The sequence below is a fragment of the Danio rerio genome, chromosome 5 (assembly GCF_052040795.2).
Source record: "Danio rerio strain M-AB ecotype USA chromosome 5, GRCz13ab, whole genome shotgun sequence".
Lineage (NCBI taxonomy): Eukaryota > Metazoa > Chordata > Actinopteri > Cypriniformes > Danionidae > Danio > Danio rerio.
Window position 1 is genome coordinate 41,262,698 of NC_141025.1, and position 17,847 is coordinate 41,280,544.

Here is a 17,847-nt window from a genome sequence, read left to right on the forward strand (position 1 = left end):
ATTGTATGATTGAAAGCTTGTGGAAAAGCAGCTCATGATGAGCTTTGATTCAAAATGTGGCTTCCCATCAGCACTTGTTCTTGGTGGCTGTCAGTGTATTGTAAATGTACAAAACAAATATTAGTTCTTTTAACGTGCTATCTTAAGGTGTACTAACATTACCAGTTAATTGTTAGCAAAATGCTAAGTGTTTTTCTTTTGGTCAACCATAAATCTGCCATTTTTATTTACTGCACTTCTTGGCCTACTATATTTCACCTTTGTGCATGACACTGCTAGAAAAATAAATAAATAAATAACTCATTTGAGGACTCCGGTGGTGGTAAACAGCAAGTATTTAATTGAAATTAAATTAAAAAGTATGAGTACCATATCTATTGCGTCATAATAACAGGTTATTTATGGAGGAAGGGGGTTTCATGTCATTGTTTTCCAACACAAATATACAATGAACATTCAGCTACCACAGTTTTGCACACTAGATACTGTAGTAATGCAGTCTATCACAAGACCACAAAACAGGGACAATCAGTTCTGCGATCAGTCCTCAACATCCATACATACAATATAAAAGTCGATCAAGAGTCGTGGGACATGTTCTCTGTATATCCGTCTAAAACTGTACACAAAACCTTCAGGATCGACTCGTTAGATAATGCCAAACAAATAAAAACTGAGCCAAAAAAAGGAGAGAAAACTCATAAAACATAATGCCAAAACATGTACAATACACTGACACAGAAAGTCAGCGGTGTTAGACATGCAACAAGTAACCGAACTTGCTGAGAAATAACAAAAGAGTCAGAATCGTAAAAAAAGAAAACCTTAGAATTGCATAAATACTTTGTACAGATCATCTCACTGTAAAGAAACGCAGCCTTTCAAAACATAAAAACGCATCTGATAAAACAGGGAATCCTCCATTTCTTTATCTCGTCTACACGCGAAGGTGCAAAAATAATTTCCGATTGATATAGCCATTTGATCTATGAGCTGCTTGTCGACAGCAAAATCCCAACAGCTTCATGATGTTACGATTGCACGCTGATTTACAGTACATTAATAAAGAATAACTCAGCTATATAACGAGTGCATATTAGGCTGGCATACAACGGTGAATAAAACAACTGCAAATGTAACAAAATCTTCATCTTTTTTCTAAAACTTGTGAGTGTCAGACCCTTTAAGGAAAGAAAGAGAAAAAATATCTCTCTATTAATCAAAGCAGCACTTTAAATAAGAGTATTGCCCACAGTATCAAATCAATAAATCAAAAACAACAAACGCTCTCTTTCGCAGACTTGTCTCATCTTAAATACGTAGAAACTATGCGTACAGTCCGTCAAATCCCTTTTTCTTTACACACTGTAATGTTCAAGCTGTGGCTATTCATTGAATGTGTGTGGAGCGAAAACATCAGTAACTATTGCTATCGTAAACTACAGACATTTACACTGGTGCAACATCGCAAATGGTTCAAACTGAGTTTTGAAGAGTGAAAATAATAAAATGCACGTTCTTAATAAAAAACAAAGCCTTAAACTAAGATTTAAGACGTCCTATTCATATGCTTATGAATGACAGATAAAGAATCAACACAAAGCTTTGCAATGCATGATCAAAACTTGATTTAAATTATAGTCTTTCAGTACTTTTTTAAACATTCTTGTAGAAAGGTGGTGAAATCTTTCTCTAAAACATTCTATTAGACAGGTGGTGAAATCGTTTAAAGTTTGCGTGAACCGGAAGTTGCTGAGACTTTTATTTCGGTATGTTGATTTACTTCTATCTAAAATGGAATACTAAGTAAGGGGCAGGGCTTTCTATTGCATATAATTCCCTCACAGCAAACTAACGTAAGAGGGGTGTGCTTAAGAATATCATGACTGAAGCCGTCAAAATGACGTCAATAGAGAAGAACCACCACTCTGAACGCGAAGGTAAATGTTCAGATTTTGATCGAAGATTAATCGTTCAGCCAAAAAAAAACCCTAATGTACTTCCAAAATAAGCATTTAAAATTTATTTCACACCGACTTTAAAGTATTAATCAGGCCCGTGGCCAGGGGGGGTTCGAAGGACCCAACTTCCACCGAGAAAGGTCCAGAATTTGTCCTTACATACACTCATTTGTCCAATCTTGACTGCTATGCCATCATAAATTGTGAAAATAACTCATCGAAGGCTTTAACGCAGGGATGTCAAACTCATTTCCTGGAGGGCCGCAGACCTCCACAATTTAGTTCCAACCCTGCTTCAACACACTTACTGGTAGGTTTCAAACAAGCCTGAAGGACTTAATTAGGGGTTGGAACTGAAATGTGCAGAGCTGCGGCCCTTTAAGAACTGAGTTTGACATCCCTGCTTTATTGTAGGTGAAGTCATTAATTACTGACCTACAGTATTGTTTTCAAATAGAGTAATCATTTTTTATTCTCAATCTCTAGCCTTATTTTTTAAAGAAAAAATGACCAATAAAATGGTTTAAAGCACTAAAAGTATATTTTGAAGCATCTAAAAGGTCATTTTAATACAAATTAGGCTATTGTTGTTATCAATCAATTTTTAAATGTACTTTTTTTTACATGAGAGACTAGAAAAATTGTGAAGCTCTACATTATTATTATTTTTATTATCATGTGTAATTTTTTTGTATTCAAGTGGCCAAATTGAATGTGCTTGCCAGTTTGTTACTTAATAAAAAAAAAGACAATAGGCTCACACACGATTCATATGGGGCTTCAGCATCAACGCTTGACGGAGGGCGTGTCTAAAGTTGGGTCTGACATGATCGTCGTAGCAGCGTCAGCCAAAAAAATTAGCCTGCAATCGACTACTGTCTATTTGGTATTTGCATAAAGCGATTTGATTGGCTGACACTTTCGTTGGCACTTGAAAAGTTGAGGAAATCACAACTTCTGCAGCGAGCAGACAATGGACCCACAATTCAGTTTGGCAACGCTTGTTGTCACTTTTTCAAAGTGAATGGGAAGCGTTGATACTGACGCCCTGTGTGAATGTGCTGTTAGCCTTAATAAGCATTTTTTAATGTAAAACTTAAACAGATTCCTTTTTTCTCTAATGATATACGATGAAAATAATATGTATAAATATGTTTTTTTCATATTTCTTTTCCATCCTAAATCTTAAGCAAATGTTTTATTACATCAAAAAGTGTAGTTATAATGACCACCTGACAAGCTACTCCAGAAATAAATAGTGCTTTAAATGTCACTAAAATGCAGTAGCTATTTAAACTAGAAATACTTAAGTTCGCAATTAAATAGAAAATGAGGCGAATAGCTGTAAAAAGGTCTATAAAGGTCTTTTTAACAAAAAAGAACCACCCCTTTCACCAGGCTGGCTACGAGCTTGTGAATGAATCCTGTCAATAAAAACAACAGTCTTTAATCTAAAATCAACATTTACATACTTTCGTTGACCTATATATGACTGTTAAGAAATATAATCGTAGTTACAGATCAAGGCAGTTTGGCAACAAAAAGTGAACTAAAAAGTAGTCAGAATGGCAACTGGCTGATACTGTGGGCAACACTTCAATAAAACACATAAAACAAATATAATAGTTAAGCATTTGCATAACTAGACAAGCTAGTAATGTCAACCCACAAATATTTATCAACATTCATAGTCCCCAATATTATTTCTCACTGGGATGCTGTGACTTGTGATGTTGACCACACACACACACACACACTCACACATACTCTTTCTCTCTCTCTCTCTCTTTCTCGCATGTTTTGTTCTTTTAAAGCCAGGAGTGATTTTTATCATACTGTAATACTATTTTACAAGCAAAGTGTTGTGTTTTGATGTCATCTTTTTTTTTATCTCTTAATAATGACTTCTTGTTTGACGGTTTCTAGTTAAAAATGTCACTGTAAGTATTTACAATATTAACAAATGTCATCTCGAGAAGAGTTTTATACGCATTGCTTTTTCTAAAATCTAAATGTTGATGGCGATGAGATGACGGCGCATACTGCCAAAAGAAAACTGCGTGAATGGAAAAGTAAACTAACAATCGTCTCTCTTTAATGGTCACGATTCTGTGATATATGAAATTAGGAGCATTAGTGACCTCATTTTGGTCTATGTCAGTGCTTTACCGGTGGGAGTGATGAACTATGTGTTTTTTTGAGGGGGCGGGGGGGTGGTTGGTGTTTTGGAAGGTTGAGGATGGGATGTGGGTGAGGGTGATCTAGTTTCTGGGGTTTTCTTCAGAGCTGCGCTCATGCTGCAGGTTGTAGTAACAGTTTTGACACACTCGCACAGGAGAGGAGATTTTCAGACGCTTGATCTCAGACTGGAAGCGACTGCACCTGAGGGGAAACAAACAATGAACTGTGAAACATTGAAAAAGAGCTGAAAATGTAGACTCTGAAACTATGTTGAATATAATGCTAATGTAATATATTATAGAGCTTACTGATTGTATGCAATTCAATTATTTCAATTATTAAAAAACGAAAAACAAAAACTAAATATTTACAGTGGTTTTCAGCTGGTATGAAAAGTAATAATATAACAAATAAATTAAACACAAAGTTAATTTTCTCATTTTAGTCATCAAAAGATTTAAAAGAATTTGCAGCAAATGTGAACAAAATTGTTGGACCATTTCCAATTAATAGAACAAGATAATATATAGATTTATGAACGACAACATTAAGTCATTTTAAACACTTTTTGTAAAAAATTAAAAATAAAAAAAAAAACACAAAAATTTACAAAACAAACTTAGAACAAAGCAAAAAACAACACAGCAAAACAAAACAAAAATACAAAAAACAACAACAAAACAAGAAAACACAAATAAAAAAACAGCAAAATATGTAGTATAATATAATATAATAATATATATAATATAATATAATAATATATAATATAATATAATAAAAATTAATTAATTAATTAATTAACAGAGTTGCACAGATGTATTAACCCCCAATATTCATCAACTGAAAGTTATCTTTGTATCAGCAATAATAAGAAAAAGCTTGATACTGACTATTAATTACACACACAAAAATAAGCTGCAGTTCTTTTGAATAATCCAATGTTTTTCTCATAGCAAGACCATTAAATACTTTTTAAAATCTAAACTTAATCTGAACAAAATGTAATAGTTTAGCGAATAGCAAAATGTATAATTTACTCATAGCAACAGCACTGGTTTTCATTACTTAAGTTTATTAAATAAATATGTATGCTACTGTTTGCAATTGATCAATTTTGGTATTTAATCAGCTGAAAGTTTTTTGTTAAAATCAGGATCAGCCAAAAGAAATCCAACTGGTATATGCCTAAAAACAACAACAACAACACACATCTAAAAACAACCACACAAAAATACAAAAAAAAAAAACAGCAACAGAAGTAGTCCTTTTATTCTAAAATATTAATTATATAAACTAATAAAATTTAAATAAACCAATTCATTCATTAATTAAATTGTGTTGTTTGCACATGATACATTTTACTGCACATAACCTTACTTCTGGCAGAAGACCTGTCCACAGTTCCTGCAGTGGTGGCGTCTTTCGGTGAGGGAGAAGCGGACGGTGCACCCAGAACAACTGTCCACCTGCTCGTCCTTCACCCAGTGATCTGCAGTAGAGCGACCCGGCTGATCACTCACTGACCAGCTGAACACTCGCCCTCGACCGTCACCTACCAGAATCTTACTGTGGTCTCTGAAAACACAACAACAGCTTGCCGTCAGCCCTCTTCCTTGTTTGCACAAAATTCATTAGATATCCTCTGTGCAAACACTGTTATTATTAAGTAACAATAAAAAGCACAGCAGAAAACATCTTCTCTTTTATTCTCATTTCCCCACAGAACACACAAAGCGCCTACTTTGAAATGGCAAGAGCGGTGATTTCGGCAGGATGAGCGTTGTCCTTGCGGTCAAACGCGGTGTGCATGGTGAGTTTGCTCCGAAACACCAGCTGTCTCTCCCATCTGTAGCCTGCACAGGACACAAAGCAAACTGCCAGTTGCATAAACAATATCAGAAGATTCCTACACCATAAGAGAACAGCCTTTGAATGATTATTAAATGAATACACCAATGTGTTTTTAATTTTAGGATTTACTGATCTTCTCAGTGCTTCTCAGTGGCCCTCAGCAAACTTTCACAATGCACAATATCATACATGCACACAGACTTCTAATTTTTCAACCAGCCAGCCCAATGGCTTCCAATAAACTTTCCATTACAAAAATCACCACAATTAAGATGTGCTTTCTTTAAAAATCAGTGATCTTCACTGCCTGATACTGTAGATATATGATATAAAGTGGTTCTCAGACCAGACAAGCACTTCACTAAATTCCACTGTTCCCCACCATCTCTTTAAAATATGAAAGTTTATTTTACCCCAGTATTTTCAATGGAGTTTCTGTGCTGAATAGCTGAACACAGTTTATCATATTGTTTTATGCTGGAAGGACTAAATAAATGCTTAAGTTTATTTATTTTAATTACATTACAACCAGGGCTTTACATTAACTTTTTTGATCACCAGCCACTGGGGCCAGTAGATTTCCAACATTACTAGCCACTTGCCATTTTCACTAGTCACACTTTTGTTGCTTGGAAAATATATTTTATATAAATAAATGTGATTTTGACATGCTAAAATGACTTGATTTAGATATTGTGTTGTCCACATGCCTCCTCTTTTATTTCACTGTTTGTGTGTGTTGTGTATGAGCTTGCTCACTGTGCATGAGCAAATGGGTTTTGTCGCATTGCAATTGGTTTTTATTTCACATGACTTTTTAGGGCTCAGATTAAAGGTTTTACCAAATTCATTTCAAACCACATTAAAAAGAAAAAATTATTTCTTAGCCGCATATTAAAATGTGTCAAAACAAGTAAATGTGTAGCTGTATACATGCACTTTTTATTCAACAAAACTTTTTTTATTTTTTAATTAACATTTGAAAAGATCTATTGTCATGCATCTAAAATATGCACAGTAATCTGTCCTGGCTAAAGGTCCCAGATCAGCAGTTACTACACACAAATGGGGAGTTAATCATATTAAAGAAATGTTATTGTAAAGGATGATAATTAAACTATATTAACAAAAATAACTGTAAGCAAAAGAAAGCATGTAAAAACATACCTCGAGTGATAATGAAAGGATGACGTGCCTGAGCATAATTAAAACGAAAGCAGTGACTGCTGCTGTTGCTTACAAATTTATATATTTTTCAATCTTGAGCTCTTAAAAGCAGCAGGACTGTGGGTACACGAGCATCGTTTTTTTGTCTAGTCTTTTTCAAAGAGAACCGATCGCAAGTGAATGGAAAAAAAGCGCATGTAAAAGGGAGCGCGCGTGCGCTTTTTAACAGTCGCGCGCATCACTTGTGCGCGCGTAATCATCCTCTCATGCGGTATTCACCTGCTTTGTCTCGCGCGAACACAGTTATTGTTTTCAGTCGTGCTACTTCTTGATTCTAAGATCACACTTGCACGCATATTGGGCCATCCTTATTGTCGAACCCTGCTTTAAGAAAACTACAATGTAAAAATGATTTCCAACCTGCCAAAGTGGCTAGTGGGAGCGGCTGTCTAACCCGCCAAAGCTGAAATCTACCCGCATTTAGCGGGTTGGCGGGTGTTAATGTAAAGCCCTGATTACAACGTTGATGCTGTAAAAGAAACCTTATAAAATTGAAACCTTTCACCGGACGTTTAATGTTGGCTGAAAAAACATTAGCTGCACATACAGCCCATTGGTATTGAAAAAATAAAACTGCATAACATTTTATTTAAAAATGTTATTTAGCTATCATGGCAACACAGTGGCTCAGTGGTTAGAACTGTCGCCTCACAGCAAGAAGATCGCTGGTTCGAGTCCCGGCTGGACCAGTTGGCATTTCTGCATAGAGTTTGCATGTTCTCCCAGTGTTTGGGTTTCTCCTGGGTGCTCCAGTTTCCCCCACAGTCCAAAGACATGCGCCATACTGTAGGTGAATTGAAAAAGCTAAATTGGCAATGGTGTATGTGTGTGCATGTGAGAGTGTATGGGTGTTTCCCAGTACTGGGTTTCAACTGGATGGGCATCCGCTGTGTAAAACATATGCTGGATAAGTTGGCAATTCATTCCACTGTGGCGACCCCTGATGAATAAAAAGACTAAGCCGAAAGAAAATGAATGAATGAACAAATCTATCACACACAACACGCAAATATCAAAGCATTTGGAGTAGACTATTTTTAAAATATATTAAAATAAATAAATAAATAAATAAACTTCCTTCCTTGCTTTACTTACACCACTAGGTTTTACACGTTTGACAGCGAGACGCTTTTAATCATTTTAAATATATATGCCATGTCTATTTATCTAAATGAAAGTGCAACACTCAAATTATAATATAGTGATCTATTCCTAATACGAATTAATATTTTTCTAAATTTTCCATTTTTGTTAAAAGAGAAAAAACAGCCAAAAATAGGAGCTGCTATTATTTTAAAGACAAGAGTTTTTTTAAGTTACTAAGTAACATTTAAAAAGTCTTACAAAAATAGTTTATATAATTTAATAAAATAATAAATAATTGTTACAATGTATTTTTGATTTAGATTTTAGACCAAGTGCATTTAGAACTTTTGGTTTCGGTTTGGCACATCTCTAATAAACTGCATAATTAGGATTAGATTAATTAAAATGCTTTAAATTCTGCAGCCGAAAAACAGAAAATACTTCTTATGATAATTTGTTTCCTCAACACTTGTCATTTTTGTTTAACGATCAAGTTTTAGTTTTGGAAAAAACAGATATGTGCGGAGAGAGTGAGAATTTTGAGTGTATTGCCATATCAGCTTCTAAGTCATGGCAAAAAAAAAAGATCAAGTTTACCACATTTTATAAATGAAACTTTTCTATAATTATAAAAATATACTAACAATTAAAGTCATCAACAGCAATAAATGATAAACAAGATAAAATACATAAATAATAATACTGATAATATATAAGATAAAATCTAAAACAGTTTTTTAAAGTTTACTTTTGATAAAAAAAAGTACAATTTTAGAAGGATTTACAGTTAAAAATATTTCATTTAAAATCTCTCCAAATAAAAATTGTCTGATAACATTAAAAACAGGGAATTCAACAAAATTATGTTTAACAGTTTGGTTTTCAGATAAGTGTGGAACTAGAAATTACATTTACAAAATGTGATTTTTAGACCTGGAAAAGTCACGGAACAAAATAATCTTAAAAAGTCATGAAAAATAGCACTTTATGTAACAAGGAAATAAACACACATACACACATTAACATACCGTGGACACTTCATCATATATGGCTACTTAATCAATCTACTGCACCTGGTTTGAGTTTGTTGTAGGACCGGGCCTCCATAGTGGTGGGCTGCAGAGGCTGTGGGACAGGCCCATGTGAGGGCCCCGACGGCTGCTGGGAATGTGGCTGTACAGGGACTCCTGGTCTGACCTGGCCCTCCGAGTAGTTTACAAACACAAAGCCTTCTTTCTCATCTATGCTGAGTGTGTCAGACCAGCGGCGGGAGTCGTCAGAGCTGCTGTCCACTGACCAGGAGGCCCCTGTGCGCGGTTTGGGTCTGTGGACGGCACTGCTGGGCTGACTGTTGGCGGAGCGTGGTTTGGGCTCCTGACTGAGACTGGCTTCCTCTCCTTCAGACTCACTGCTGTCCTCATCCGGAGCATCATGACCCTCTGCAACAACAACACCTCAGCTTATTCAGTCAGGAAACCACATTGAAATGTCAAAAGAAAGTACGATAATGCAGAGGGGCAGGTCAAACTGATTTTATTTATTTATGGCAAAACGCTGCAGGCATGGACAATGTTTTTGGCATTACAAACTATTAAATTTAATGTGTCCCTTACAAACTATCTAGGCATTTTCATTTGTCATGCAAAAGAGAAACTAGCTAAATTATGAGCTGGAGAAAAAAGGCTATGCTGCACCGCACTGCCCAGCGGTGATGAGTTTCACTCTCCCTCCAGCCGTAAAGCACTTTTCACATCAGAAAAGAGTTGTGCTATGAAACCCATTCATTTCAATGGCTTGTGCCACATAAAGGGTGGTTTGCTGCCATGCTGACCAAAGCACAAGAGAAGTGGAGCACACTACTGACTAACTTGCATGTATGCCACAGTTTAAGTTCAAAATAGCTCGTTAAATTTAACTCTGTGGATATTTTGCTCTTGTACATATACACATATCTAGACATGAACATCACATGCTAACTGGAAAAACAAGATATAACTCCCGCTCAGATAACACGGCAAAAGGACATTTCTGCTTAGTTACTTGTTTCTGCAGCTTGAAATTGAACTACTGTGCAGTAAAATGATGCCTAGAATGATCGTCTTGTTGAGGGCAATACATTTTACTGTTGATAAAATGTGGTTATTTTAATGCCGTGTTTTTTTTAGTAATTGACAAAATTACTTTGTAATAATTATATATTATTTTATTAACTAATACAAAGCATTGTTGGGATCAGCTTTTAGATAATTTTATTCAGAATTTTGGTTTTGGCCCAGTATTCTCATTTTAGTCCATTCCTTACCGGATGTGTTCTCAGTATTTGTTATTTCTAAAGCACTGAGCCATAAATCTCCACTCCAGCAGCATGTACATACACCAATCATTTTTTTAAAACGCCTTTTAAAAGAATTGCCACGGTGTATGAAATGTGCTGTATAAATAAACTTGCCTTGCCTTTTTTTAGTTTTGCTGTATTTTACTCTAACAAAAATAAATAAATAAATAAATGCAAATTCTGTTTATTTCCTCATAGACAAAGTAATCAGAAGTTCTAAAACAATTGCAGAAAATAGCTTATTATTCATTCATTTATTTTCTTGTCGGCTTAGTCCCTTTATTAATCCAAGGTCGCCACAGCGGAATGAACCGACAACTTATCCAGCAAGTTTTTTACGCAGCGGATGCCCTTCCAGCTGCAACCCATCTCTGGGAAACATCCACATCCACACACACATTCACACACACACTCATACACTACGGACAATTTAGCCTACCCAATTCACCTGTACCGCATGTCTTTGGACTGTGGGGGAAACCGGAGCACCCGGAGGAAACCCACATGAAGGCAGGGAGAACATGCAAACTCCACACAGAAACACCAACTGAGCCGAGGTTTAAACCAGCGACCCAGCGACCTTCTTGCTGTGAGGTGACAGCACTACCTACTGCGCCACTGCCTCGCCAAAATAGCTTATTAATGTATTTCAAAATCAGGTTAATATGTGCTTTTAGACATTTCAGCATCATCTACATACAGACACATGAACTCTCTCTCTTTGTTTCAGTCTGCCTGTAATTGCTGATTTGATGCGGGCATAGGAGATCTATCATGTCATAATTGAATAAATTCTAGTAAAATATTGCAGTGCATAGAGAAAAACTACTGTTGACTGTCTATAACTTAGCAAATGAGCACAGAACGAGAGGGATAATAAAGGGCTTGCTGTTCATTAAAGGATTTTAAATACACTTCGTGGAGGCAACCATTAACCATTCCCAACATCTCCTCAGCAAAAGCTAAGCTAAAGTTTAGATTTTTTTGTGCTACAAATATGCACAATCACATATTTAACAAAACAATGCCTCATTTGCATTTTAAACAACGCTTTACAAAACTTGTTATACAAAAATGCAATTCTTAATGTTATTGATTTACTGGAGTATGCTGCAGTATGCTGAAGATGAATATTAATAATGTATTAATCTGCAGTGTCTTAATGCTTAAAAAAGCTTAATACTTTCATAATACCTGAAATAAAAGGGTACTAAAGACATGAAAAAATGCAGAGGGAGGATGTTTTACCAATCTCTCCACAACAGTCTGGCACATCGGGGGGCTCTATTGGCTCTGGTGCAGGGGTTTCTGGGACTTGCAGGAACTCAATTCTCCAAAACTGCAAACAAAATGACTCGTCAAAACCTTTAAAAGACACAGAATGGAAAGAAGAAGTAAATTAAAGACAGGATTTTTACCCTGACAACACCATCGGAGTGTCCCGTTACGATAACATTCTGTGTGTCCCACTCGTTCATCTCGGAGACGCAGCAGCAGAGGATTTGTTGGCTGCGGCCGGTGAAAGTGTTGGCGCTGGCGACCGGGCTTCCATTGATGCTCCACACATGGATGTAGGTGCCAGCACACGATACTATATCACCCTGCACACACACACACAGTTCACTGAAAACTGAAGCATATCATAAAATAGAGAAAAATATTTATTTTTCAAACCTTTAGCAATGATTCACTTAATTACAAACTGCTCTTTTTGAGGGATTTTTCAAAGCCAGACTTATTTTTTGAATGTATGTATTACAGCAACTTAAATCTTGTGATTGGCTTCATACCAAAAAAGTTTCATGAGTTTTAGATGTTTTTAACTACACAAAAGTCAACAAGAACAAGAAAAACTTTGAAGAAAGAAGAAAAAAAAAATATTTATAAGTATTGCCTAAGTTCATTCACTCATTTTTTTGTCGGCTTAGTCCCTTTATAAATCCGGGGTCGCCACAGCGGAATGAACTTATCCAGCATGTTTTTACGCAGCGGATGCTCTTCCAGCTGCAACCCATCTCTGGGAAACATCCACACACACACATAAACACACACTCATACACTACGGACAATTTAGCCTACCCAATCCACCTGTACCATACGTCTTTGGACTGTGGGGGAAAATAGAGCAGCCGGAGGAAACCCACGTGAACACAGAGAGAACATGCAAACTCCACACAGAAACGCCAACTGAGCTGAGGTTCGAACCAGCGACCCAGCTACCTTCTTGCTGTGAGGCGACAGCACTACCTACTGTGCCACTGCTTCGCCCATTGTATAAGTTGTAATGATTTTTTTTATCCCTATAAACTATACCATTTTGCTATCAAATATTGTATTCTTATTATCTTTATTATGTTTATTTGCTTATTAATTAATAAAATCATTTTAAATAATGAAACTAATCAACTGATATTAGTTATTAAATCACCATACCAATAAAAGGTGGTAAGCCCATTATTATTTTTAATTAGCCAACAACAACAATTCTATTATATATTACATATTAAAACAGTGGGTTTCCTCCGGGTGCTTCAGTTTCCCCCACAAGCACAAAAGACACGTGCTATAGGTGAATTGGGTAAGCTAAATTGTCCGTAGTGTATGCATGTATGTCCTGGTCCTCCAGGTTGGGAGTTGAGCGTTGGACTAACGACCCACCTTGTAAAAATGAGATGTTTCAAAACACCAATTTGTATATAAATGTCTCGGGAAGTAAATAAACTTTATAAAATGTAGTATTTTAAAAAACATGATACATAAATGTATATTATAATTATTATTAAACATGAACTAAAGCGTATTCAATATGTTCATGTATTAATAACACAAACAAACTAAGAACAATACATTTATTACAGTATTTAATCATCTTTGTTAACGGTGGTAAATAAAATTTAGTTTTTTTCAAGTTAACTCAAGAATACATTAACAACTGCATTAGTAAATAATAATCAGTACAAGCAATGTTTATTGTTGTTTTCATGTTAGTAAATGCATTACATTAACTGGCCTGTACTGTAAAGTGTGAGCCCGTATTAACATTTTTCTGTGAGTTTATTAAATGCTTTAACTAAAATGATTTCAAAAGTAGTTCAAACATTACATGTGTCACTTGAATAATCTCACATAATAATGTAATTTATTCATTTTTAGGAAAAGCACATTTACGGGTTCTTATTTTGTTTGATGACTAGTTTTAACAACCAGATCTAATTAACTTCATACCAAAAAAGTATATACTTTTACTACTTCTACTTCTAACAATAATAATACTAATATAACAATAGTATTGTAATAATAAATGTATAATTTAAAAAATCCTCATGATTAAGAGGAAATGTCCTCATAATTAAGACTTGTAATTTCACAATATTTTTCATTTATATATTTTTTTAATCAATAACTTATTTATTTATTTAATCTATTAATTTAATTTATGTGTACATTGATTTATATAGAAATATTTATTTAATCAATAAATCACAGTTTTCTGTGAGTACTAATTTAATGTTCGGACAGTAAAAGGATTTTAAATACAGTTTTAACACTTTTCAATCTGTTAATTGTGTTGCCAGGTAAACATCAGTGTGATCTTACAGTGAGCTCATTGATGCAGAGCGCTGAGACTGGAGCTCTGTGACCCCTCAGCTGGGTCACAAAAGACAGCTTATTCAGGTCCCAAATGATGCATGTTCGGTCTCGAGAGCCACTCACAACAATGTGGTAGGCTGATGACGCTGTGAGACATGTAACTGCGTCTGTGTGTCCCAGCAGAGCCTGGAAGCACAGGAATACACGTTAATCTACACATAAAACACATTTACTATAAAAGGCTTAGTAAACAAATGTAAAAATGGACTTAAAAACCTTTACAAACAAATGAAAAGAAAACAAATGAAATCAAACAATTAAAAAACATGTCACCAATATTCAAAAAAGAAATTATTTCTGAATAAACAAGTTTTATTGAATTAAATAAACAAAGATCCCTATTTATGAATTAAATACCTTTAAAAACACACAAATCGAGAACAAATAAAATCAAGCAACACAAAGATGATCACTAAGAGCATTTACCTGTTTGAGTGTGAGGCTCTTGGCTTTTTCCTTGGAGGAGCCGGTCTCCCACACACAGATGGCTGTGCTGAATCCTCCAGTAATGACCAGTTTGGGGTTTGGGCAAATGGCACACAAGATCTGCCCCCATTCAGACAGACACTCATATACTACAACTGCCTGTGAGACAAACACGACATGTGAACATCAGACAAGTGAAAACGAAATGCACAGAGTAACCAAACAAACACAAGCTTATATTTTGCTATAAAAACAAAACAAAACACTGCCACACACAACAACTAGTGGGCACTGCTACACAGCTAAAGAAATGAAAGTCATCTGTAAAACATTGAGAATAATGTGTTTCACAGCTGACAGGCAAAGCAGCATTGTACATTCCTACAGATATTGTTTAGAAGGTGGAAAGATTAAAATAGAGAAACATTAAAAAAATCTAGATTTCAAATAATTCAGGTAATTTAAAAGCTACTTTCAGAAATTGCCTCTAAATTATAATAATTTTTTTAAATAAAAAACAAAAACATCAAAAACTAAATAAATAAATGCAATACTGGTTAAACGTTTTTGGGCTGTTTAATTTATTTTTAATAGTTAATAATTTTATATAATAGTAATTAATCACATTAATTACTTTATTTAATGAGGCGGCAATAAAATGCTTAATAGTCATAGTAAAAACATTTGTAATTTTACAAAAGATTTCTGTTTGAAATGAATGCAGTTCTTTTGAACTTTCTAATAAAAAAGGTACACCTTCTGTAAAAATGCTGAAATATTAGTATTGATTATAATATGAAACTTTTCTTAAACACCAAGGGCCCTATTAAATACCGGGTGCAATAAGGTGCAAGATGTGTATGGCATGATTTATTGCTATTTTCAGACCAGCGCAACAGTAATTTTCAGGTTTTGCAGTCATTAGCATGCTGGACTGAAAAGGAGATGTGTTAAGGTGCATTGTTGGCGTGTTGAGAAACTGAAATAGACTGCGCCATTGACCAACTAAAAGCTGGTCTAAAGTTTAGCGCAGAGTGTGTTAGTTATTCAACCATGCGAGTCTAAACGCATACTCATTGTTTAATACACACAGGATGTACAGCAATGCACAAATATCAATGCACAAATATCTTTACATATGAAAAAAATAAAAAGATTAAAATTTTACAAACATTTTTATTTTCTACATAAATATAAAAACCACTGCCTCCATGCTTCATCTCGGGGTTTTTTTTTTTTCAGTTTATTTACAACAATCTTCATTGGTATAATGTTATTATTATTAGCAGTATTATTTATTAAATGCATATTTATAATTGTTTTAGTAAAAACAAGTTTAGATTTGTCCGTCTGTCAGGTTTTGAAGACGTATGCATCACCATATGGGACATAAGAATAGGACGTATCTTTGGATATAACTCAGTTTATTATAGTTCATTTATTCGTTTGCTGGATATTAGAACTGAATATAGAAATAGTTTTGAAACTATTTTTTTGCGCTTAATAAACAAAATTAAATTTGTAGACTAATGGATGTCTTCAGTTGAGTGCGTACAACACCGTCTCCTTATCCACTAAAGTGAAGTAGTAAAGAGTAAGTGTAAATAGGCTGAATGGAGGAGGCTCGTTCTTTATCCTCGTGCTGCAGATGGTCTAATTAACTGTTTTTTGTTTTTTTTTTTGCCAGCGAAGCGTTCAGTTTTATCATTTAGTTTTTCCATTTACAAAGTCCACCATGTAAATAGCAAATGCACCATGGTGCGACGCACCTGACTCTTAAAGGGAATGGGAGATTGGTGTAAGGCATGTTATGCTCAAAAGACTCCCATAACTCATTAAGAAAATAAGCACAACCCTGTTAGACCATACTCCGTGGCGCAAAACGTATTTTTCCATCCTTAAAATAGCAATAGTGCATTAGGATATGCCTTTAATGCTTTTTTGTGCCCGGCGCTTTAGTCTTTGTGCCTAGATTATTAAAATATAGCCCCAATTCAGCATAGACAGAATGATTTCTGAATGATCATGGAGTGAAATTTACCTGGATTCACAAAGACAAGTTACATATTCAAACAGAAAACAGTTATTTAAATGACAGTATTTCATAATATCAATGTTTTCACAGAATTTCCGATCAAATAAACGTGGCCTTCATGACAATAAGTGCCTTCTTTAAAAAAAAAATCTCAAAACCTTTAAACAGCAGTGATAATAAAAAGCAACACAACCGTTTCAAAATATACATGTTATGAATATGTAAAATGTTTTGCAGATGCTCTTTTCCCTAGTGGATTTTAGCATCTGACAGGCATTCACACCAGCTGCTGAAATCATGGCAAGTAAACAGAGGAAGTTGTATGCTGCAAATGACCTTGTCAGACTCGTAGTTGGAGAGACGGCAGCTGAGGTCTGCATAGCCCCAGGCGAAAGTTTTATTCCAGGCAGGAGGAACCAACACCTTGTTCTGCTCAACAGCCAGAATGCCCTTGTCAGTGCACACTATCTGACCCACTGGCTCCTTCAGCTCTGCAAGACACAAATGACACACGCGCAGCTCATTTAAATGCTATGCACTGCGTGGACACAACCGTTACCAATATTCAGAACATGAAGTATTTTTGAATAAAAAGGTTTTGTTAAATTAAATGTATTATAAAATATATAATTATCAAAATTTTAAATATTAAAATATAAAATGTAAAAAGTATTATTTCAAAAATGTAAATTAGTTTAATTAATAGTTATATAATAATAACTGAATTGTTTAACATTAATAATACTAAACTAAACTGTAAAAAATATCTATAAATTATGTTTTCGTATTTAAATATTCACAAGTGTTTTCTGCTTATTTACAGCTGTGAATTGTAACCTTGAACTCTGCTCTGTCAATTTTGATGTTGATAATTCAACTCTACAGTTTAACAAAGTGACTTTTATTGACATTTTAGTAGTTGAAAATATTACAATGTATAAGAAATAATACATAGAGGAATAAGTCTGTAAAATAATAGAGAATGTACTGACAGTTTATTACAAGGTTTTTGTACCGTAATTTACAACACAAACTCAAACAATAGATCACCCTAAACTATTAAAAATGTCAATAAATGTCCCTTTTCCGAACTT

At 34.8% G+C, this 17,847-nt stretch overlaps 1 protein-coding gene across 32 annotated transcripts in view; it reads right to left on the bottom strand.

Annotated features, from left to right (window-relative positions):
* Positions 1–317: 317 nt before the first annotated feature.
* The window catches only part of wdfy3 (WD repeat and FYVE domain containing 3), a 152,958-nt gene continuing 135,428 nt past the window's right edge, over positions 318–17,847 (bottom strand). For all 32 annotated transcript variants that reach the window (XM_087253741.1, XM_087253737.1, XM_087253739.1 and 29 more), the window contains 9 exons: positions 17,090–17,244; positions 14,719–14,877; positions 14,239–14,418; positions 12,060–12,242; positions 11,890–11,980; positions 9,380–9,745; positions 5,884–5,995; positions 5,520–5,717; positions 318–4,343 (listed from right to left, as the gene is read on the bottom strand). In XM_087253741.1, coding sequence (XP_087109867.1) covers positions 4,223–4,343; positions 5,520–5,717; positions 5,884–5,995; positions 9,380–9,745; positions 11,890–11,980; positions 12,060–12,242; positions 14,239–14,418; positions 14,719–14,877; positions 17,090–17,244 — 1,565 coding nt within the window. In that variant the 3' untranslated portion in view covers positions 318–4,222. The remainder of the gene's footprint in view (positions 4,344–5,519; positions 5,718–5,883; positions 5,996–9,379; positions 9,746–11,889; positions 11,981–12,059; positions 12,243–14,238; positions 14,419–14,718; positions 14,878–17,089; positions 17,245–17,847) is intronic.